The sequence below is a fragment of the Dermacentor variabilis genome, chromosome 11 (genome assembly GCF_050947875.1).
Source record: "Dermacentor variabilis isolate Ectoservices chromosome 11, ASM5094787v1, whole genome shotgun sequence".
In the NCBI taxonomy this organism is placed as follows: domain Eukaryota; kingdom Metazoa; phylum Arthropoda; class Arachnida; order Ixodida; family Ixodidae; genus Dermacentor; species Dermacentor variabilis.
In genome coordinates, this window is record NC_134578.1 from 49,940,179 (window position 1) to 49,963,420 (window position 23,242).

Genomic DNA, 23,242 nt, shown 5'->3' on the forward strand with positions numbered 1-23,242 from the left:
TATATGCACAAAAGCCAATTTGTTATGTGTGTGTTGACTCCAGCAGCATGAGCGCCAGCACTGAAAGTGACTGGCATCCTCTCCCACAGCTGCCACAAGGGGAGAGGGGGGAGCAGAGTAGAAGGGGGTGTCCTTCCCAAGCACTTCACCGTAGCATCTAGACCTTCGCCACTCTTGCACAACCGCTTGTGCATCTCAAAGGGCTATGGTAGTCGTCATTACATGACAAATGCGACCCGCAGCTCTTGTCGCGCTCATGTGCCCTTTATCAGCACCTTTGTGTCGATGGCGAAAGCTTAATGACCATCTTCGAAAACGAACAGCGCAGAAAAGACGACAACGATCCAGACAACACGACCAACCGTAATAACAGGCGAAAGGGCCAAAGAAGTGTATTCACTTTAAAAGAAGGAATTGGCAGACGGCAGCATTGCCTGTTGCACTGAACTTGTTCACTGCAGCTAAGGCAGTTGGCTCCCAGAGCTGTAAACCACCATATTCTTAGGAACTTGTCATCACCGAACACCTTCTCTTTGAGCCATCCTTCCATGTCATTCGTAGGCAGCATGGGTGATGGGTAGGCGAAGTTTAAACTATTCGGGTTAATTACACGTTTTGTGGTAAATTACGTATGTGCTCAGAATTTATGCAGCCATTCCAGGAGAACAGTAACCGCCAGTGAGGTCAAATTTAGTGAACATCAGGACAATGTTATGGCTGATGTGCGTGTAAGTTAAATCTGTATCAATGAACCGATACTTTCGCATAAATTTTCAGTTTGCACAATGTTGTATTTGTTTGCTACAGTATGTAGTGCCTGCTCTGGCCTTTGAAGTATATGCACACCACTCACTGTGTTGGACACCAAGCCTTGCAAAAATATTGAATTGAAATTCTGGGGTTGTACTAGCCAAAACCACAATTTGATTATAAGGCACGTCGTACTAGCGGGGGTCTTGGGAATATAATTTTGACCTCCGGGGTTTCTTTAACTCGTGCACAGTTTATAGCACGCACAAATGTTCTACAGATGCGCAGTGGTTATAGTAGGATGCAACTTTAAAAAAAAAGATCAGTTGGCAACCAAGGCACACGGACCACGTCGAGTTTTGCTACTCTGCCAGCCAATCACAGAAGCAAACAAAATCGTCGTCGGGCAACCTTTTCAAAAAATGGTGTCATACTTGATATCTTCGGAGCATGTGCCATTCTTGAGTGTTTTTAGCGTCGTAAGCGATGAGGTGCACAACAGACATGGACAAAGTGTACGGAGTCGGAGCATCTCATTTTTCAAAAGTCCGCAGTACAGTTCATTTCATTGCTGAGCCCGTTTTGCACATGGAACTTCACAGCCAGCTGAAGTGAAACTTGACGATAAATAGTTGCAATGAAACAAGCATTTTATTTCAGTTCAATAAAGAATTAGGCTTTAACCTTTCCACTGTAATTTTCACTCATTAATTATAATGAGTGAAAACATATAATAAGCTAATAATTTTTGTGGTTACTGTCTTATTTAGGTAACAGGGAAAGTGTGAAGTACAAACTATATGGGGCCTCTCGGAGAAACGGTGGCTGGCGGTTATGAGGGTGTGGGCGGGGCTTCACTGCAGACTTAAGTTGGATCCGACTACAGTGGATCCTGCACCACAGTACACATTACTGCAGGGACATGAGTTCAAATCACAGTGATGGTGCACAAGGTTTAGTCTTAAGCACGTCAGTGTTTATTGGGCTACTCCCAACATTCGTGTCTCATATTTGATGTTCTGAAATAATGAAGTTGTTAAATGACATGTGCACTTCTATTAGCCAGTCCGTATGCTTAAAGTGTTGTTGTGCTTGGGATTGCAGGCAACGGCGTGGTCATCAACGTTCCACAGCTCCTCGATGAGATCAAGACTAATGAGGAGAAGGGACTCCAGATCTCGTCTCGGCTACTAATTTCAGACCGATGTCATATAGGTTTGTCGTAATTTTGTTCAAGTGTTTGTTTTTTAATGCGAAAGCATTATATGCCCCATGACATGAAAATCCGGTGGCGGCGGCATAGCTGAAAGAAGGTACCAAAAATGGCCGACACCACGAGCAGTGAAAACACATAAAAAAATGCTTGGATTGACGTCAAATTTCTTGGGGAGGCTCCTGTAAACAAAGTAAATTAATGGCTTTGAGAAGAACATTTTGTGAATTTCAATTTAGGTGAAAATCGAACCTGGCCCTCCTGGGTGCGAGACGAGCACGCTTCCCTGATGTCAAAACGCCTCCACAGTTCTAGCTGACTATGCCTAGTATGTGCGTCATTGGACATGTCACGTCACAGCCATGTTGCTGACTAAAGGTTTTGGCCTAGTGTGTGCATAATTGGGCAAGTGACAGCGCAACCAATGGGAAAGAGGCAGCTCCACATCATGAGTATATAACCTGACTGCGTTCATGGCGTTTCAAGGTCTACAAATGGTACAATTCTTTCGCTTTCCTACACGTAAGCAGTCTTAAGTGTCTTTGCCAAGTGTGTTTGTTTGTTTGTTTGTTTGTTTGTTTGTTTGTTTGTTTGTTTGTTTGTTTGTTTGTTTGTTTGTTTGTTTCAACAATTCCATCATCAGGCTGTGTTTCCCATGTTAAGATTTCAAACATAGCTTTTTCAGCACTAGAAGGCAAATGATAGCAATCAATGGCTTCAATAACAAGTCGCATGCTTTAGTCATAGCAGTCTGTGATGCAACCCGAAACATATATACATATATATAACTGTTTCTAACCTAGTCAGAAGTACAGAACTATCGCCTGCAGCCTGGATAGCTTTTGGTTTTTGCATGCCGTGCATCACGTACAGAAATATGCCCCTCCATTTTTGCTTCTTTTCAGTTTTTGATTTCCACCAGGCGGTTGATGGGCTCCAGGAAATTGAAAAGGGTGCCAAAAGGTAAGCTGATCGCATATGTGAATTGCTTTGCGAGCCGGCCCTGATGGGCCGCTGCTGTTAGACAGTAAAGAGATAAATAAGTTTAGCTGTATTAGTGTATTACACTTCTAAACCACCTCAAAAGCCACTCCCACTGCGAAAGATGGCATGAAGACTGGCAAGGCTGCTTTAGGTTCCTGTACGCAGTTATGTTAGTGGCGGCTTTGAAGTAATATCTGAAAGTAGCAGAAAACTTTTTAGTGGTTCTTAGTTGTTGGGCCACAGACAATACTCGAGCTGCTCTTGTTCAGCTTTCCGTCTGTATTCCATTTGCTTAACAGGACGAAAAATATAGTTATTTTAAAAAATATATGCACTATGAAATATTACAAGTATTGTTAAGTGCCAACAGTTCAACGTTAAACCATATGAAGACTGGTGCGATTATTGTTCGTCAATGCTTGAAAGCTGTCGTCTCGCCCTTACCACGAGATGTTTGTTTGTTTGTTCCTGTTACCTTTTTTGTTCCAAAGTTACACATATGAAAAAAAATTTCAAAAATTTAGTTGGCCTGCAGCTTAGTTACATGCTGACATGTGCTGTTCACCTTTTAATGTTATGATGAACGCATTAGCAGTGGTTTTTTTTTTCTTTTTTTCTATTCATAGCTCCAGTGTTCCATTAACTATTGCTATCTGTTGTATGCTGGGTTGTTCGGGTGTGGGATACTGTATTTGGAATTTCCATCTCCATTCCAGTCTTGGTACCACAAAAAAGGGCATCGGTCCAACCTATGCATGCAAGGTAAGTGAAGACAAATGTCATGTCAAGAATTTGTCTGAATTTGGCGTCCAGATGAGTAATGGTTCATGCAATTTAAATAAGGTTGTGCTTGATGAGATATGCGTACATTACTCAAATGAAACCTCTGATAAAGGAAACAATTTTGGGATCCTCTTCAAGTTCCGTTTAACAGGAGACCACTGTACATATATATTTCTTTTAAACTGAGTAAGCCAGCGTCGGTGATCAAATATGGGGTTGTGCTCATTGGTAGCAAGCGTTACTTCTACACAAAACCATTCAAAGCCAACACACATTGAGGCCAAGGATAGCATAGGCTAAATAAACTCCCCTTTGCTTGCTTTGTTTGTTGGTTGGAGGGGGGGGCACGCACTGACTGAATTGCAGATTAAGATTCAATTTGAAACATTCGTATTCTTTGAGAAAAGGAAATTACACTGGGATGAATGACAACTTAGTTATGTGCAAAGCCAATTTACCTTCTTAAGTTGCTTACTTGATGCATGATGTGAATTTTCAGGCTTCAAGGACAGGGCTGAGGATGGCAGATCTGGTTGGCGACTTTGCTGTATTCGAACAGAGGTGAGTCCAGTGGGTTCCCAGTTCTGCAAGCTCGATGCGTCTTTTCTTATTTCTGCATTCACTCTGTAGGCGATGTGTTTGGCATCACGAGAACATGGTGACGTTCTTTGTTATCGCACTATTTAAAGGTGGCTGCCATTCATAAGCACTCTATTAAGCTGACTTCTCTAATAAGCTGTACTGCTCAAACTCGTGTGCGTAAGTTTCCCCTAGCTTCAGTGGCCTTCGTTACGCCACACTTCATATAGGGTAAAGTTCCACAGTCCCTTCGTGTCCATCTTGCATGAAAAGATCATGACAATCTCAACTCATCATGAGTGATTGTCACTGTTTGGCTGATGACATGCCTCCTCAAAATATGCATGGTAGTTGACATTTTGTCATCATCGCTTTTATTAAATTAAATTTCCCACAACATTTGCCAACATATTTCTCTGTTCTAACCATGTTATTAACGTATATCACATCAAAAAATGAGCCATTGTGACTTCTTTTTAAAAGAAATAGTCCCTAAAAATTAATCATTCATTAAAGGTAATTTTATTGAAATGCTACTGTTAAGGGGTGGTTCCAAATCAAAATCTAGGTATTCAATGGCATTAACAGGTTTGTATAGCTAGCGTGCTATTGGATTTCGGTTACAGTGCAAAAACTGGACGTGAGCAGAGAATCGAAGATAGAAAAAGGCCTGCCATTGACTGCCTTATTTCATTCTTAGCTTAGTGGTTTATGTCCATTCCTTCACTAACACAACTTTAATATTAGTATCTAAGTTATTGGAAACAGAAGTTGCCAAACATGTCACACCATTTTCCATGTTCTGTTGTTTGCTCCCCTGTTGTCATGTCTCCAAAGATATACAGTGCGCCCTGCCAAACTATTGACATTACTGGGCTAAATTTTTATCCCTTTGGTAGTGCAATAGCTCATTGTTCTCTACCTTTTAGACCCCTACAATTGTAGCCAAACAAAAGCGTTACGCTCGTCCAAGCCGCTGCGCACACAGGTGCTTCCCTCTAACAAGGTTGTGTCCAGGACGTACACGCACACACACGTGCAATGTTATCATCTCCTTTACGCAGGTGTGCACGCGAGACGATAAGACCGACGCGTGTACGTCCGTAGTCAAGTCGGGGAGTGTCACAAGCATTTCACAACGAGACCACACTCTTTATCTCGCCTTCGGTTGTTACGGAGTGCACACTTGTTATCTAGCACGCGTCGCCACCAGCTTGGCGAGACGTTGCTGCAGGCCTCATTTCGTGTTGATATACCGGATGCCCGAGAGCAGTGGTCGTCCCTAGATGCAGTTTATTTTTATGTGCATGATGGAGAATTGTGCAACCTTGGAACACAGTGTCACCGCGTTAATGGAGCTTGGGGGCAAATTAGCTTGGTAATTGTTTTTGAACCCGTGCTTGCCGGCGATTACTTTGGCAGAAATGTGGGAGGCGCACATGTGACTAGATTGCAGTTACAGCTAGCTGCATTGCAAATTTGTGGGCTCTTGGCATGCTTCAGTTGTTTTCATGGCAAAGGGAGATGTCAGAGTCCGTGTCGTGCTATTGCACTATAGTGATAAGTGTTAACGAGCAGTTAATGACATTGCATGATGGCAACAATGAATCTTGGCCATTCTGCTGCAGTTGCATCAGCAGGCATTTACATTGCAATTGCATTGTCTCGCATATTTTGTGCAACTTGTTATGGGTAGTACACTTTGTAACTTTCACATGCTTATTTATGTGTGTAGAAGACAAAAATAATGATAAATAGCCGGTCAAGGGAAGAAGAGTTCAAGATCGCCAGTCAGCCTCCAGAGTCTATGAAGGAGTACGCATACCTAGGTTAATTACTCACTGGGATCATGAGAAGGAAATTTACAGAAGAGTAAAAATGGGCAGACATTGTCGGATCCTGACTGGAAGGTTACCATTATCATTGAAAAGAAAGGTGTACAATCAGTGCATTCTACCAGTGCTGACTTATGGGACAGAGACTTGGAGACTGACAAATAAGCTTGCAAACAAGTTAAGGACCACGCAAAGAGTGATGAAACGAAAAATGTTAGGCGTAGCATTAAGAGACAGGAAGGGAGCAGTGTGGGCCAGAGAGTAAACAGGGATAGCCGATATTCTAATTGACATTAAGAGAAGAAACGGAGCTGGGCAGGTCATGTATGCGTAGGTTAGATGACCGGTGGACTATTAGGTTTACGAAATGGGTGCCAAGAGAAAGGAAGTGCAGTCGAGGACAGCAGAAGACTAGGTGGGGTGATAAAATTAAGAAATTTGCAGGCACTAGCTGGAATCAGTTGGCACAGGACAGGGGTAATTGGAAATCGCAGAGAGTCGCCTTCGTCCTGCACTGGACATAAAATAGGCTGATGATGATGACGATGATACCTCAAACACTAAAATACCTTAGTTATATCCGATATTCATTATATGCATATACACAGATATCTGCAAAAACAAAATGACAATGTCTATGCAAAAGAAATGCAATTGGGGCCCTTGAACAAGCGAGCAATGGGTCTCCTGCAGATTTTGATGGCCCGTCGGTATCTTGGCGTGTCGATATGAGACACAGGAACAGCCACAAATTTACCAGCTTCACACATGCACTTTTGATCGCGGTTTAACTCAAACGAGGGTCAAATTTCTCGACCCTGATTGGCTCTTTTCTACACTTTGCGCAAAGGAGCCAGTCACAATAAAAAAACTCGATCCTGACCAGGGTTGATCACTATTGAAAGTGCACCATGTGACACCCGTATTATATACACGCACTTCACCACTACAAATATGCAACAGCGCGCTCTGTATTATCACGTGGGATCAGCACATTAGCTTGCAACTGCAATCCAACTTAGTCAAGCCGCTGGGGAAAACACGTTTGCCTGCTGGCAGTATTTTCGGACATTGAAAGCATAAGTGGGTCTGTACTCTGCTCGTACAGCCGGCAGTCTAGCTTGTGCACCTGATCTCGCACTCAATCGCCAATATGGCCTTTGAGTGCAAACACATTGACTGCACGTTTCCTGCGATGGCTTGTCACCAACTGCTTCATCGGGAGTTGGCAACCAAAGTTGCAGTTTCGTGCCAAGTGACAAGACAGCAACATTGTTCATGGCCACCATGTTTGCGACATCACATTCTGAAAACACCACGCAGTGTCTGAAATATTGGTTAATTGCCATCATATGTTGGTGCCCAGGGGTAGGCGTCAGTGTGATAGGGAAGTCTGAATAATCATTCTGGTAAAAAAAAAATCGGGCATCTGAAAAGTCAGTGAACAACTGTATTTGACATTTTGCTACCAGAACATACATTTTGAGGCATGTGCAAACGAAAATTTGCTTCACTGAAACCAATGCCGTGTCAGACCCTGCATATTAAAGTTCATTATAGTCGGACTCCTTCGAAATAAAGTATGACCAACGAAATTTTATATTTACTGTATTTTATTCATTAATTTAGTATATTCGTGTTCGTTAATGCAAAGCCTGCTGCTCTGTAAAAAATTTTGAAAGTAAGAGTTCTGAGTTACCCGAACAGAAGGAAAACCCCAGAACAAAAGGAGCAAGAGTGCAACACATGCATGTCACCTTTATTTACCGTGTAGCAGGACTACTTGATGTAATCGTCGATGTGGAATTGCTTGGTACGGTAGTTCACTACACTAAGGGTCATAATCTCTAGCCCTCTAATCACGTGCAGCATCTCTCACAGTCATGACTGCTACACTCAGCAATGCTGCGGATGACATTCGGGGACTCGATAACCGTCTCTAAAAGCGGGCACATGAGTGGGCTCACTGTCATCCCTGCCATCGCCTACCGGCACACTTTCGGCAACTTCATGCTTTACATTAACCTACGATGTCGGCACTTCTCCTATGTCTAAGTAGTCGGTGAAGCCTAGTCAGCATAGTTTGTCACTCTCGCCACTGTTTTCACACAGTAATGGAAAATTGTACGGGGCAGCAATTTTTCATGCAGTTGAAAATTGTACACATACAACACACCAGCAATAAAGGCAACAAGACAACACATGCGAACAGCTGGCATTAACGCAGGAAAGACCATAAGAGGGAAAATAAGATTGCCATGTTTATTGAGGAATAAACCGAGGTCGAATTATCAAAGTTTTACTCATTGTGTATCTGTTCTGTGTTCATGTGCAAGTTCTCTAGCATATCATGTTGTGTACAATGCTGTGTGTCGTATGGTAATAGGCAGAGAAGGCTATTGCTTTAATATATTTCTTTATTTTCAATATTTATTGGCAATAAACTTAAAACAAAGCTATATTGGAAGACTAAATTGGCATCATTCAGAATAATTTAACAATTTGAGCTTACTTGTATATGTATTACTATTTGTGGCATCCCTGAGTAATGGAGACACACTCTAAGCAGCAATGCTAGTGGCGTCATCTTGTTGCGTTGGGTTCAAACAGACTGCAAACAACTATTTTTTCAACTAAGAACTATGTGCTACTTAGCTGCATGTGTACAAGCATTGCGTGCAACATTGTTGTGTACATAACAGTGCTTTTCTTTTCGCAAGAGCAGTCTTGCAACAAAACATTTCGTGATGGATTGTGGTCGAACAAGCCACCACAAAGTGCCATTATCAGCGCTACTGTTGCCGTCGTGGTCCCTGCTGTTTCTTAAACTATATTATACACACACTTTAAACCTCTTTTAACGCATCATGTAGCGTGCTTAAGGTTCTTCCCCATTAAAAGGAATTGTGCAGGGCTGGGATCCAAAATTTCTTTTGTAGAAACGACTTATATACGCTGAATGCTTCCCAATTTTGTTTGCGTTATCAATTGGTTGCTACAAATTGTTGTGGCCGTTTTGTCGTGCCTCCTAATTGTGATGGTAACAATGTCTGTCTTCTGGTTGTCACTTCTCTTAGGTTCCGGAGTCTGGTGTCCACGTACCAGCGGCTATTTCCTGCCCTCAAGGTTGATCTCGATGCGGAGCTCGTCAAATACAAGGTGCGTGCACGTGCGCTGAGTGCCCTTTCAGTGAATTTTGCGCTGCTCCAAACATTTTTTATGCCATCTCTGGCACCAATTAACAGCAAATGAAAGATCCAGTAGCAAGAAAAGAATCTATGAAGGAGGAGGCTGAGAAGAGTAATTTTAACTTGTATGGTTGATGTTATGGTCACGCACAATAATTGCAGCAGTCCTGAAGAATTTGCGATGTCCAGGGAGCTTTCGTTGGAAAGATTTATGCAACTTGCTTGCTACATTCATCATTTAAAAGATTAATTAGTGAAATTGTGTTCATCATTTATCGCACAAACGTTCATGTCCACCTCTTCTATGAAGCTTTGATGGCACAAATAGTCACTTTAGCCCAAATCCCGCATTCCTACAGTGAAACTGATAAGATGGGTTCTACCTGCCAGTGCGCTGTTAATGCCTTCAGCGTTGCACTGCAAAGCCCAAGGGCGCGGGAACGAATCCAAGTTGAAGCAGCCACATTGCGATAGGGGCAAAATGCAAAAAAAAGCACCTGTGTACCATGCATTGGGTGTGCATTTAAGAACCCCCGTGGATCAGAATCATTGCATAGTCTCCCCTTCCTCCTTACGTCGTTCCTCATAAGCTTATACTGGATTTGTCACGTGAAACCCCAGAATTGAATAAAATTAAGGGGACTTTCGCAAAGGTTTTTATGAAGTGGCAGTGTGGTCTGTATCAGATGTCAAACAAAAAGAATTACGGGCTCTCCCGTAATCGAGAGCAGACGTAAGCATGAAATGGCAACCGGCAAAGCAGATTGGTTGGAGATGATACTAGCCACAATCTCGAAATGGGTGTAGTACATGTTCGCAGCGGCACACCCCACTGCGCCGCACCATGCCATACTGTGCACTGGTCCATGTGGACGCTGCCCAGCTAGAAGAAATCCGGCTGAATGTAACACGATAGAGCGCACCCTGCTAGAAGAAGAAAATCGCCTGAAAGAGACGGCACGCACATAGTGACATCTCTCGATGCGGCGCAAAACTTGCGCCACGGAACTCGCGGGCCGCTGGCATTCAGTGAGCACAGGCAACCCTGTCTTAGCGCGAGAAGATGACAATGAAGTGTATGGTGCCCCGTATCTGCATTTTGAACGTCACTATTGGAAGTGACAAATAAAACTTCAGTATACTAGAAGTTCCAGCTTGAGTGATATTGTGAAGAAACATTAGGAAAAACTCGGAAGCAATATTTTTTATAACTTGTTTGGTCAGTACCGTAATTGGTGTATGCAATGCAGAGACCACGTTTTCTCTAGTTTTGACTGGTTGCCCGGATGATCTCGTTTTGTTCTTGCAACTTGCTTGGATGTTCTCGTTTGAGTGCTTGGATAATGGCTCGGGCTTTTGGCTCTAGGTCACTTGAAGGTTGCCAACAATGGGTGCTAAAAACGTTTCATACTCACTACAGCCAGCAACAGCCTGCATCAGAGCCCCAAATTTGCTTTTAAACATAATTATCAAGAGTTATGAAATAACAATTGCCTTGCATATACGGCACTCAAGTGTACAACTTTTTTGTGTGGTTTGTCTTAGCCGGTAACCTGTAATTCATTGCTTTTTGTGTCGCATTTCACAGTCTCCATGTCAGCTAGAAGGGGCCAATGTCGACAAACATTTTGTGGTTATCACATCTGCGCCTTTTAGCTAAGATCAACTTTTGTATCTTAAGAGCATGCTTGTGCAATATTATTATTCTTTCTTCTTTATAATTAGGAAAAATTATATAGTGAAACATATGAAAAGGCTAGGGTGTAGCAAAGGAATTGCGCTAGATTTAGTGTATGCAAAGTCTCGAGTTGATTTTGGGCAGTGGCAAAACAGACCCCCAATACTCCTGAAAGTTGAAAGAACTCCCTCATATAGCTTCCCTATCTTAGATGCAAGAGTTGCTTGAATTCACATATATCTGCAGAGGTGATGTTTTTCTTCTTTCTTTGTTGATGAGGCGGTCATTGAGAAGCAATGCGCTACAGTCAATGTCCGATTTTTTGGACTCCCTAGGGACTGCAAAAACGTCCGAAAAATCGGGCAGTCCGAAAAAACAAATGGATGTCATTTACTGCCCCCAAGGGCTCAAATCGCCACAGGCACATCTAAAATAGCTCTAAAGGCCTGACAATGCACTTATTAGGCGTGTCGTCGCTCGCACTGCAATAGGAGACGGCGTGTGCACGCGTGTACAATTAAGGAGTACATACCTTGTCACATGACACTTGCCCCTTCTCAATATTGCTATGCTTCACCGTAATACTTCGCATATGCTTCACTGCTTAAAGGCACAACCGCATGCACGTGATTTTCGAGCGACAGCAACGAGCAACAAGTTTTGCCGTTGTGGAGGACGATCCGTCGCGTCGCCGGTTTTTGGCCAGCCACAAAATATCACTTGGCGTCCGGAAGTCAGCGCGGTGACATCTGGAGGCAGCGATTGCACATCAACATGGCAGCAACCAGTCTGCCCTGGTCTGCCCGCTTTGATCTGGATTCACTCTTGCAGTTTCCTCTCTGCCGTGACAGCAAGAAATGAGTAGTAAAATAAGTCATCGCTTCGTCTCATCTCAAGCTGAGGAAAAAGTATCAGCACTCTCTTGTCGTTATTATTGAGATCAATTGTTTTTGACGCTGTTTGGCCTGAGACGCCACCGAGAGCTGTGAAAGTTTTTCTCACCAGATGGTGCCACGGTATTTTACGCTGGCTGCATGCCTCTGATTTCCATTAGGGATGATAGCATGTTAAAGCTAGATCTAAGCAAAATGTTGACCTCTTCATATGTTTGAGATTTCTTCACGAGCACACAGTAGCATGTATTCACGCAACAATGTAAATGTGTTGCTGTTTTTTTTTTTTTTTTTCGCAATGTCTCATGCATATGGTTGCTCCACCCTGTCGCTTGTCGCAGTCTCTTGAATATCGCATGCATGGGGTTGCCGCTGAGCATTGCTATAATTAGGTGAAGCAGACTTTCAGGAACTAGCATTATACAACACACAGCTCTTTCCAAGCTTCCAAGACATTGGCAAGCATTTCAAACGCATATTGCTAACAATGGCGAATTGCTTCAATGAAAAATACTGCGCTGAATAGAAAAAAGCTTGGTAGCAAACGTCGGAAGTAGCTAGGCCTAGAGTTGCTGCAGTAGTGACTACAGCTGCCAGCAGATCTACGTGTTAGAGCGCCAATTCGAGGAGGCAAAATAATCAAAATGGTAATGGTGGTGGCTACAATTAATGCAGTTACAGATCTGTGGTCATTTCAATACGTCCGGAAAATCGGACGGTGAAAGTTCTTTGTGTCCCAAATTTCAGATGTTCTATGCATTCACTCTTTCGGGTATGTGGAGGTGCCGTGAAGGTGTCCGTAAAATCGATCGTTGACTGTATATGTACCCTTGCCGGCTGTGAATGAAACGTTAGCCGTAATACAGCAGTCTTGCAGTCTGCTTCGTTTCTGTGCCATTTTCTTTGCATGTCTTTTCTATTCCTTCTCATCACTGTGCTCAACTCCGACGCCACTCTTACATCACATGTGCTGTGTGCTTCGCTGCCATCTTTTAACGCAGGATCTGGCAATGAAACTGCGGCCATTCGTCATTGACACTGTGTCATACCTGCACGACGCCTTGTCTCAAGGCAAGAACGTCCTTGTCGAAGGTGCCAACGCCTGCCTCCTAGACATTGACTTTGGTGAGCAGCAGCAGACACCAAAACTTCTAGAAGCGCAGTGTTTGTGCATGTCGACGCACTCTGTTTCAGTGCTGAAAAAGTTGCAGTTTCGTCCAAAAGGCAAAGCATCGATTGCAATAGCTAATTAGTGGACAGCCATACGAAGTAAGGATAGTAGTTTTATTGGCCGTATAAACTTGTAAGCATAACCAACTAAATTAACAAGCATGGTGCCACGTGTGTGAAAGCAAACATGAGCGCATCTTACTCGATGACCGCGGAAACTTGCTGTCAAAACGCTGTCATGAGAAAATGCAGCAGCAAGCGAAGTGATCTTCGTGTTGCCATGGCTTCAACGCAAAGTGGGTGCCGAGAACACACAGCACGCACAAAGCTGGGAGCTGCCAGTGCACCTAGACTCTGCCATCAACACAGATCGCTCTCAAGATACGGCCGGGCTACCGTGCGCAGCCGCCACATACGCAGTTGCAGCCAGGCTAGAACCCTCCTCTTTCTCCCCTCTCCCCGGTGCCTCAGAACGTTGAATGCCTCGCACATGATTAGAGACGGCACACTTTCTGACCGCTTTCGTCTCTCTCACGCGGGTGAGATTGAGTCACGATCGTCGGCTCCCCTTGCACACCTTCACTCGCACGTGAAGTGTAGGGCACACAGCGACTATGTTATCACCCTTGGGCTTTGTACGGAACATCACGGCGACGGTGGAAATGCGCTTGGAGTGTCTATATAATTGCTGCCGCAATAAAAGAGATGTGGTGTCAGACACGTGGTGTCACCGTGGCTCATTGCCCTGCGTGTGCTCATGAAAATGTGCGAACACCTTTCAGTTAACTAAGGGTGATTGAATAGAAAAGTTCTATATATATTTAAAGTGCTCAAACAAAAAGAAATACTTTTAAATTTGAAATTGTAAACAGAGCTCTTGCTCATTTCATAACAAAGGTAAATTTGTGTGCGATACATTTTGTAAGACGAGGGCTTATCCTCTTTATTCAAATATAAGACGAGGTTTTTCCCTTAATGTTTAGTCTTGAAGATACCCCCCAGCCTATGTGAGACTGATATATTTACTATTTCAATATGGTGGCAGCAGCGAAAATTTTAGTTACTGATAACTTAATAACCCTTGGAAGGTGATGCAGTATCATATTGTTGCACATATAACCCGCACCGAGAATTCAAAAAGATTTGCAGTAAAGGCAGGGTGTGGGTTATGTGTTCACCTTGAGGTGGGACGTCACGGCAGCGTAAATTTTGCCTTATGATGTAACTTTGCAGCAGCATGCTGTGCAGCTTCTGCATTTTGCTGTGGAACATGTTATGAACCTTGGTGCAATAAAGTTGGCTGTAATCGCACATTCTGTCAATGTGGATGAAAAAGTTAGTAGCTTACTTCACTAAGCCTCTCTTGAATTCTTTTTAAGTAAACGTTTGATTTTGTTCAACATTCTTAGCCTGCTGAGTGCCATGGTACGCTGTGTGACCTTCACAACGAAGGATTTAGGAGGTCCCAAGCACTTTGTTATAAAGCATTCGACTGTATTGTGTTCCCACGAAACCTTTGTCATTCCCTGTGGGACAAAATATGTGGTACACCACTGTCTGTTGTCGCAAGTATTGGGGACATGCTTTTCTTTCCTGCTTGTAAAGCAAAGCGATCCCATTGCCACTGCATGTTCGTGTCGTTGTATTTTGCAGCTTGTATATAGAAAGGCCCAGTATACCCTGTTTGAGTCTGACAGTCAGACATGCAGGTGAGTGTGCGTGTGTGTGTGTTTCAGGCTTTCTTTGGTGGATAGTATGTATTAGGTTCTGGAACACATTCGAATGAGTTCCCCAAACTCCTTCAATCGCAAACACACTCTTTGTCTAGCGGCATTAAATGTCCCCATATGGCAGGCAACTTAGTGTTTAAGTGAAGGCATCACTAAATACTAGATGTACCTGCCAAGCCTCCTGAATTAGCTGCACAGTGTACAAATTTTGATGGGTTTTTTTTTTTACGGTTTAACAGATGAAAAAGGTATATCTACTTCAAATCGGGCTCTCGCATTCTCATGAGCAAGGACAGTTATTGGTGTTGCCACATACTAGGGGGGGGGGGGAATAGATGTAGCTAGTGTAGCTGAACCAAGCTGACCTGTTATTGTGGAGCCATTGTGTGACTGTAGCACTGTCATTTCACCTACATACATAAGAGCATACAGCATGCAGCCATCAATAAATCCGTTGTGGCCCTCGCCAAGCGCAATGTAGAAATATAGATAGGTGGCCTAACAGATGGCCTCCTAGACCTTTGCAACTGTGCATTGCCAATGTGCAGTGCATTGAGAGTCTCGGAGGCCATGCTTAATAGTAGATTTCTCTGCAGTGTCCCTCCGTGTACAGAGGTATTGGCAGCGATCCTGATTACCACCTTAATTACATAATTTTTTTTATTTACCGAATACATTATTTATGCCAATTACAATTATTTGACATCACAATTAATGGTGGCAGCGCTCTTAGAAAGGTTCATCCTCAACATCAGCAGCAGCAGCCTATTTATGTCCACTGCAGGACAAGGACCTCCCAGCGATCTGCAACTAGCCCTGTCTTATGCCATCCTATTCCTGCAAATTTCATAATTGCATCACACCGCCTAATAATGTGCCTTTCTAGACTGTGCTCCCCTTCTCTTAGCAGCCATTCTGCAACGCTGATAAGCCACCTCCTTCTTGACTCTTGCAATCACCCACGATAGATTTTTGGTAAAAGTAATTAGGTAGTTTAATGAATGGTGCTGTGTGTGTTTTTTTTTACTTGTGCTATTTTCATGGTAGCAGCCACTGCCTCCCCCCCTCCCCCACATTTTACCAACAGGTCTCCCTAATTCTCTTACATTTGGAACTTGTCATCTATTATGCAAGTGACTTCGAATCATCTCAACAGTGGTCAGGCAAGAACTGTCTCAGGCTAGCATTGTGAAATCTCTGGTTCAATCAATGCATTCGCACTGGTGATGGAGAGAGGTCGCACAGCCGACCAAGACTGGTGACCAAGGAGCAACTCACTGCAGCCGATGTTCGCACCAGCAAGCATGATCTGCCTGTTGCCGAATCATTATGCCTCGTGATGGGTGCCGTTCCTGTCCGCTCGCACCACTATTACCACGTAAAATAAGTGCCAGCGTGTACGGATGTCCTGATCGTGTGCCACTACTGGTTCAGTAAGTTTGTAACCGCATTTGCAAAACTGAAAAATCAAGCAGCAAGCGACTCCCCCAAAACCGTCTCTTTTTCGACCATTTGTGACCAACTTCGTCTCACAACCTCTGCGAGTTGCTGGTGTGGGAGAAGTCTCAGTCTCCATCTTCGTGTCAATTTCTGCCATGCTTGCACTCCATGAATAGTGGTGCACTTCTGCCCATTCTGCTTATCTTCTGCTGGCAGCCCCCGCATTGTCATCTTACGTATGGCTGCTCTTTTATTGCCTTGTTAACAGGGACATACCCGTTTGTGACGTCTTCAAATTGCACTGTGGGCGGAGTCTGCACAGGCCTCGGCATTCCACCACGAGCCATTGGCCATGTGTACGGAGTGGTCAAGGCCTACACAACACGGGTCGGCGATGGCCCTTTTCCCACTGAACAGAAGAATGTGAGTAGGTGGCATGTTTGCCTAACACATCTTGAGCACAGTCAGAAACCTTTGCCCATCTATTAATGAGGCTCCTGTGAACATGCAATCCAAATGTTATTGCACCGCATGCTGCAGGAAGTTTACAATTTCATGTCAAGAACAGTGAAATATTGCTTGCTCTCGCTTACGCAATGTCCTGCAGTGTCGTGGCAAGCAGCTGGACCCACTTCAGCTGTTCGCTGATTTCATGATCGCGAGAACATTCTCAGTGATACAATGATTGCTTGTTTGAGTAAAATAAATTAGAAGTATATGTCTGCCATCTCAAAAATTAATAAAAAACCATTTCATCTTTGCACTGCTGGTCTAAACGCGACTGTGCAGCCTCTGAGATGAATATTTTAGCATCGATACGGTGGCCGCCTTTGAGAGTGGCTGGCGAGGCATTTCTTCCTTGCACCTCTTTGTCGTCTCTCCTTTGTAGCTTCCAGCGCACTAGCAGAAATGAGAGAAGCTGGTACCAATAACTTCGCTTGTGTTTGAAGGATCAGAAAAACTTTTGCAGCAGGAGATTCACGAGGTGGCGCAATTTAATGGTCATGTCGTCCTCTGATTAGTTTCGGGGCCCCTTTAGTAGCAGCCTTTTCAATTGGCTGTTGGTGAGCACAGAAAAAGTAGCCTGCAGTCTGGAATGGAAATTCGAGAAATTTGCAAACAGATGGCGAAAAGTCCATGTGTTGGCAAACTTGAATGCAGTAAAACCAGTTCGACATAAAACGCGAACCAAGCATTTAAGGCACCTCGGCAGGCTTGGGCATCTCAAGCGGACAAGCATAAATGCGTCGATCACGCGGTGACAGTCGTGTCTGCACAGTATCAAGCGACTCATAACACAAAAACTAATGAAATCTGCAATGAAATCATAGTGAAATATTTAATGCGCATAATCGACAAAGACACAGTGAAGGGGGACATGCGTGTCCCCCTTCACTGTGTCTCTGTCGATTGTGCACGCTAAATATTTCACTATGAATTTGTACCAACTCACCCAACTATCAGTTCTGCTGCAATGAAAGCTCAGGCACATGGTTTTCAATTGAACTACGATCGGGAAATGAAAGCCGTTCATTACATCGTGGGTTTCAATAAAGTTAGGTTTGACTGTTCATATTTTCAGACAATTGATCAAATATTATGCTGTTCTGTATTCACTTTGGTTCAAATTTCAGTATGCAGAATTTTTGAAGTATTCAAACAAACGAATATGAATTCAAAAACATATATAATCATCAGTTTCGGCTCAGGCAAGCAAGTCGCTTTGCCAAAGACGAAGCATTCGTTTATAGTCTGTCGAGTTTTTTTTTTTTTTTTTAAGCATGTTGAATTATTCAAACATTCCTGGGGCATTGTAACATTCTCTATTGCTCTATGAGTAACGGCAACCAAAGTTTTGAACGCCGCGTGGCGTCTCCCTCAATTATTCTGACGGGATCCGCGCACGCGATGTCGTTAAACGTGGCAGCCATGAAGAAAGACTGCGCCATTCAGGTTGATCCCTGCACTCGCTTTCGTAGGCAAAGTGGTTTCTTGTCTTTTTAAGAGCCGTAATAGATGTGCGTCAACTCAGTGACAACTTTGGTTACCAACACCTGGCAAAGCAGCTCTATTTAGGCTTAACAACCATGTCAGTGTGGCCATGTAATTTAGCTGCTGACTTTCGTGGTATCACGCAGACAGCCATTGCGAGATGCGTGCCACTTATTGGGTGGCTCATCGGTTATGGGCCTGATATCATGTGTACGGCCAAGGGGCATAGGAGTTGCGTTCGAGTCCGCAGGTGAAGAGGCGACAATAACAGCGAGGGCACCTACTGAGTTCTTCTGCTCACTTGCTGAACATCCCAGAACGGGTAAAGCTTGCGTGTAGGCAGATAGCACCAAGCTGAATTTGCACAACAAAGCCTGAACTTCCAGTGTTCCAATGCCAAGGTCACACTTCACAGCGATTAGGGTGACATGCAAAGCACACCGGGCAGACAACGGGCGAATGCGAAAAGTTCCCACGGCCTTGACAATCGCGAAATTTCAAGTAGGCTGAGCCACAACAGCAAGAAAAAGCCCATAAATTAATTCTCTGTGCTGCTGGCACTGTGAAGAAAGGTAAAGCTTGTGTTTTTGCATAACATTAAGTGAATAACACTAACCCTGTAATGACCAAACATAGTTCCACGTCAAGGAAAATTGGAACAAATTGTTGACATTTACTTTTGTCCATGGAGAGTACATTTGTAGAAGAAAATCAAAAATATTTTTTTCAGCTATGACCTAATTACAGTGTGAAATATTTAATTAGCAATTAGCTTTTTAAACTATTAACAACAGAAACTTCGCTCCAGCATATTCATAATGCAACTTTTAGCTTTGCTTTAAGTTTCCAACGCTTAAATTCGCATTTTGAGGCCTCAAGCTCCAGAGTAGCATTTATGATACTTTGGGCATTATATGGTGAAGAAAAAAAAAACAGAGTTCAGAAAATGAAATGCTTTTCATCTTTGCTTTGCAAAGGTATATTTTTTAGATAAGTCAATTTCTGTCTGTTGTATCAAAGGTTTTGTGCAAATCCCTCAGCTTCTTGAGCTATTTGCTTCGGAATTATTCGACTATCTTATATTGCTTTTGACTTTGCTTTCAACCAAAACTTTTATATTCGCACAAGCCTAAACCAGATCAGTGAAACTAGGTTGATTGTAAGTGCAACCAAGTAACTCAGTTTTTCTCCTTGCATGCTGCAGGAAATCGGTGAGCAGCTACAAACTATTGGTGGGGAAATTGGAGTCACGACCAAGCGAAAACGGCGGTGCGGCTGGCTTGACGTAGTGCTGCTTCGTTACTCCAGCATGATTAATGGATACACTGCGTAAGTAGGCTATTTTTCGTGCTGTCTGTCTGTTCATCTGACTGTCTGTCTAGTTACGAGAGAAAATAATTGCATTAAAGGGAGGTCGACCAGTGAAACACAGTCAACGTCCGGTTTTTCAGACTCCCTAGGAGCCGCAAAAACGTCCGAAAAATCGGGCTGTCCAAAAAATTGAATGCATGCCTTTCACAGCCCCTAAGGCACCTCACAGGCACGTTCAAAATAGCTCTAAAGGTCTGCCAGTACATTTATTAGGTATATCAGTGCTCGTACTGTGACAGAAGACAGCAGGTGCTCGCGTGTATAATTAATAGATACATACTGTGTCCCGTGACTGTTGCCCCTTTGCCGCTCCATAGTATGCTTCGCCACACTAATTCACTTACGCTTCACCGCGTAACACTGCTGTATTGAGGTGAAGCTGAGCTTCGGAAACCAGTATTAAGCAATGTGTTGTGCTTTCTGAGGTTCGAAGCTGTTAGGGAGGATTAAAAAGGCAGAGTCAGCGCCGAATTGTTGCAATGAACAGCATGGCACCAAACAGCAAGAAGCTTGGTAGCAAATGTCGAAGTAGCTAGGCCTGGCGTTGCCGCTGTGGTAGCTATGGCTGCCAGTGGATCTGCGTGTGAGAGCGCTGATTCGAGGCGGTGAGATAATCAAAACGATGATGGTGTTGGTGGCTTTGGTTAATGCCATTTCGGACCTGTGGTCATGGATAAAAGTCAGAACAATCAGACGGCGAAGGTTTTTCACATCCAAATTTCAGACATTCTTTATACATTGACTTTATGGGGTATGGGGCAGTGCCACGAAGGCATACGAATTATTGGGCATGTCCGAAAAATGGGGCGTCCAGAAACTCTGTTGTTGGCTATTGTGTGGTTTTACTACTCTGTGCAGAACAAAGGCAATATGGGGACCCCCACATCACAAGATGCTGACCATGTTGATTAATGCTGTTGATTAATTTATCTTTATGTATACGAACATTTGGCATACCTAAACATTAGTTTCAGTTTTAATGTTGAATAATCCTGTTGTTTAGTTATTAAATGTCTTAATGTAAAGGTCCTTTTCACTAATCATTAATGTATCTTAGTGTCAGCCTGCACTCAGCCTATCTAAAAATTTGCCTGAAAAGAGTTTAGTGTGGGTTTACCGAAATTTGGAAGCATTAGGTCCATTCAATTCACCCCACATTTCGTGAACTAGCTCCTGCCATCAGTGCCAGCTATTGCTTCTGCAAAACCGCCACGGCACCTCCTGCATGAACACTGCACTTGCTGTCTGACAAGCGCAGGAAATGCTGTGAACTCATTCTGCATGAAGCCTGCACTGAGTGAAACAAATGCCGATGTGCTGATGCAGCCCGTTGAGCTGGTGAAGGAAATATCAAAGTGCGGCACCCGGTGAACCAGTTCAAAAAGTGCAGAGGAATTGTAATGACCTGTTGTTTCATGGTGTGATAGATTTGACAATATGTCATCTCACTTGCTGCCTCCCCCTACCCGCAGGCTGGCCCTGACCAAGCTCGACATCCTGGACACCTTTGAGGAGATCAAGATTGGCAACGCCTATCGGATAGATGGCAAGGTGTACAAATACCCACCAGGTGAGGTTGCAAACCCTTATGCACATAACGGATAGCACTGACTGCAGACTCAAAAACATGGTGTTTAAGTTTGATGTTAGGGGTCCTCTCGAATTACTAAGCATGTTGGCGCTCTTTCCAACAGGTTCAATACCTAGGGCTTCTGTTTCCTGTGGTTATCCTATGCCACCACTTAGTGCTATAAAGCTGCATGTCTTCACTTGCTAAAAGCTGCTGTCGTTTTACATGCCCCATGTGCTCCATGAGAGTCAAATTCACCGTTAACGATGCAGTAAAACTTCGCTAACTCTGATTTAATTGAAACAAAAAAATGTCCAAATTGACCACATGTCGAATTATCGCATGTATCAAGAAAACGGTAAACAAATGCATGCTACATAAACATGTCCTTCTTTTCTAAAAGAAAAAAATCTGCAACCCTTGTTTATATCTAATGCAAAGTCGGTGCACCAGCTGCAGTTCTTATCTCGTGACTGGTAAGGGCTCATAGCAGCAAATGCCTCGCAACTCTCTGCGCAGTGAGACAGCAGCACAAGACACGCCTCTTCATCCAAGTAGACACGCTCTTCACTACCGCGCACGCATTGCAGTTTAGCCGGCGCATTTGACACTAGTGCTCAGGCCACATTAAGTCACTGTTTACCAATAGCGTTCGCCGTGTTCGTGACATTGCGCACACCGCACATTGAATTAAGACAACGCCACTGGTCACTATCAACGGGATTATTCATGCCAACCATGCCATCCTCAAGATAAGCAGCTAATGTGGTGTTGTGCACAGTAGAAACACAAAGCAACAACTTTTTCCTTTCATGCAAAGCAGTTTTATGGTATCATATCATTTTTGTACAGTTTTCACTGATGACATGGCGATTTGACTATGGCAGTTTTTTTTTTTTTTTTTACGGTAGTCTAGACGTAGCGATGATTGATTATAACAAGCATATTTTTGATTCTTCTTGATGTCGTTATAAGTGAACTGCACTGTACTTAGAGTGTGCAATGTATTCTGCGTACTTATTGAGACTGAGTTAATGGGACCAAATTTGGGGGACACCACTCCCTCTTTATTTTGACACTAGCGCACAATAGTTCCCCAGCAAATTAATGGTTGAGGACTGCTGTGTCTAGTAAATTGTAAGAGCCCTCTGCAACAAGCTTTGCAACTGTTTTTCTTCCAGCGAGTGCCGACGAGATGTCCAAGGTGCAAGTTGACTACATGGTCATGCCCGGCTGGCGGACATCGACGTCTGAGTGCCGGAAGTACTCTGACCTACCTGCCAATGCACGCCTCTACGTTGAGACCGTCCAGGAGCTGCTCGGCGTTCCGTGTGAGTAGTCCTTTCTGGCGCTCTCCACACCTTGCATGCGTTTGTTAAGGGATCGTCCGGTTGCAACTGAAGCATTCCGATATATTGAGCATATAATGTTCTGCTGGATTGGTTAGTTACAAGGTACAGGTGATCTGGAGTCGAGAGAAGAGTGTCTGTGGATTTACTTGGCTTTGAGCGCATTCAGCAGGCACACCCAAGTCGAGAATGGCAGCTTACTGGTGTCCTCCAAAAGCGTACAGTCACTGCATTGTACAAGTACTGAGCTCTAAATTTCAAGGATCACAATGAAGCTAGAGAAGTTAAGAACCAAACTGCCAGTAACTGAACGAAAAAATGGTATAAAATCAAGATACAGGGAGAAGGCATTATATTACGAAGCAGATTGGGGGTAACATTGTACATTCAGTTCTATTGGACGAAAAGCTGGATGTTGAAGAGGACGTATTATATTCGGTACTACACTACAAGTTGTTTCCTTATAAACACTACAGGGCATTCTATAAGGTGGCTTCCCCACATGCATGGTCCAGTGTAGCCATGACAGTGGCCGTGTGGAGTTCATTTGTTATTTGCACTTGTCATATTATTCAGCACCCATAGGCATTATCGTAATGAGATTGCCTTGCTTTACATATCAGAGGAGATGCCATTGAGAACCATAGACAGTTGTCTATGTGAAAGATATTCAGATATCCATGCAATTACCCAATTTATAGGCGTGTAATTCGCTAT

At 43.6% G+C, this 23,242-nt stretch overlaps 1 protein-coding gene across 1 annotated transcript in view; it reads left to right on the forward strand.

Annotated features, from left to right (window-relative positions):
• The window catches only part of Adss (adenylosuccinate synthetase), a 48,771-nt gene that overhangs the window by 19,457 nt on the left and 6,072 nt on the right, over window positions 1–23,242 (forward strand). Inside the window, exons 3-12 of the mRNA XM_075675012.1 lie at window positions 1,855–1,965; window positions 2,869–2,926; window positions 3,664–3,709; window positions 4,230–4,291; window positions 9,222–9,303; window positions 12,905–13,028; window positions 16,512–16,666; window positions 19,440–19,564; window positions 21,079–21,176; window positions 22,358–22,507. Of these exons, the coding sequence (XP_075531127.1) occupies window positions 1,855–1,965; window positions 2,869–2,926; window positions 3,664–3,709; window positions 4,230–4,291; window positions 9,222–9,303; window positions 12,905–13,028; window positions 16,512–16,666; window positions 19,440–19,564; window positions 21,079–21,176; window positions 22,358–22,507 (1,011 nt within the window). The remainder of the gene's footprint in view (window positions 1–1,854; window positions 1,966–2,868; window positions 2,927–3,663; window positions 3,710–4,229; window positions 4,292–9,221; window positions 9,304–12,904; window positions 13,029–16,511; window positions 16,667–19,439; window positions 19,565–21,078; window positions 21,177–22,357; window positions 22,508–23,242) is intronic.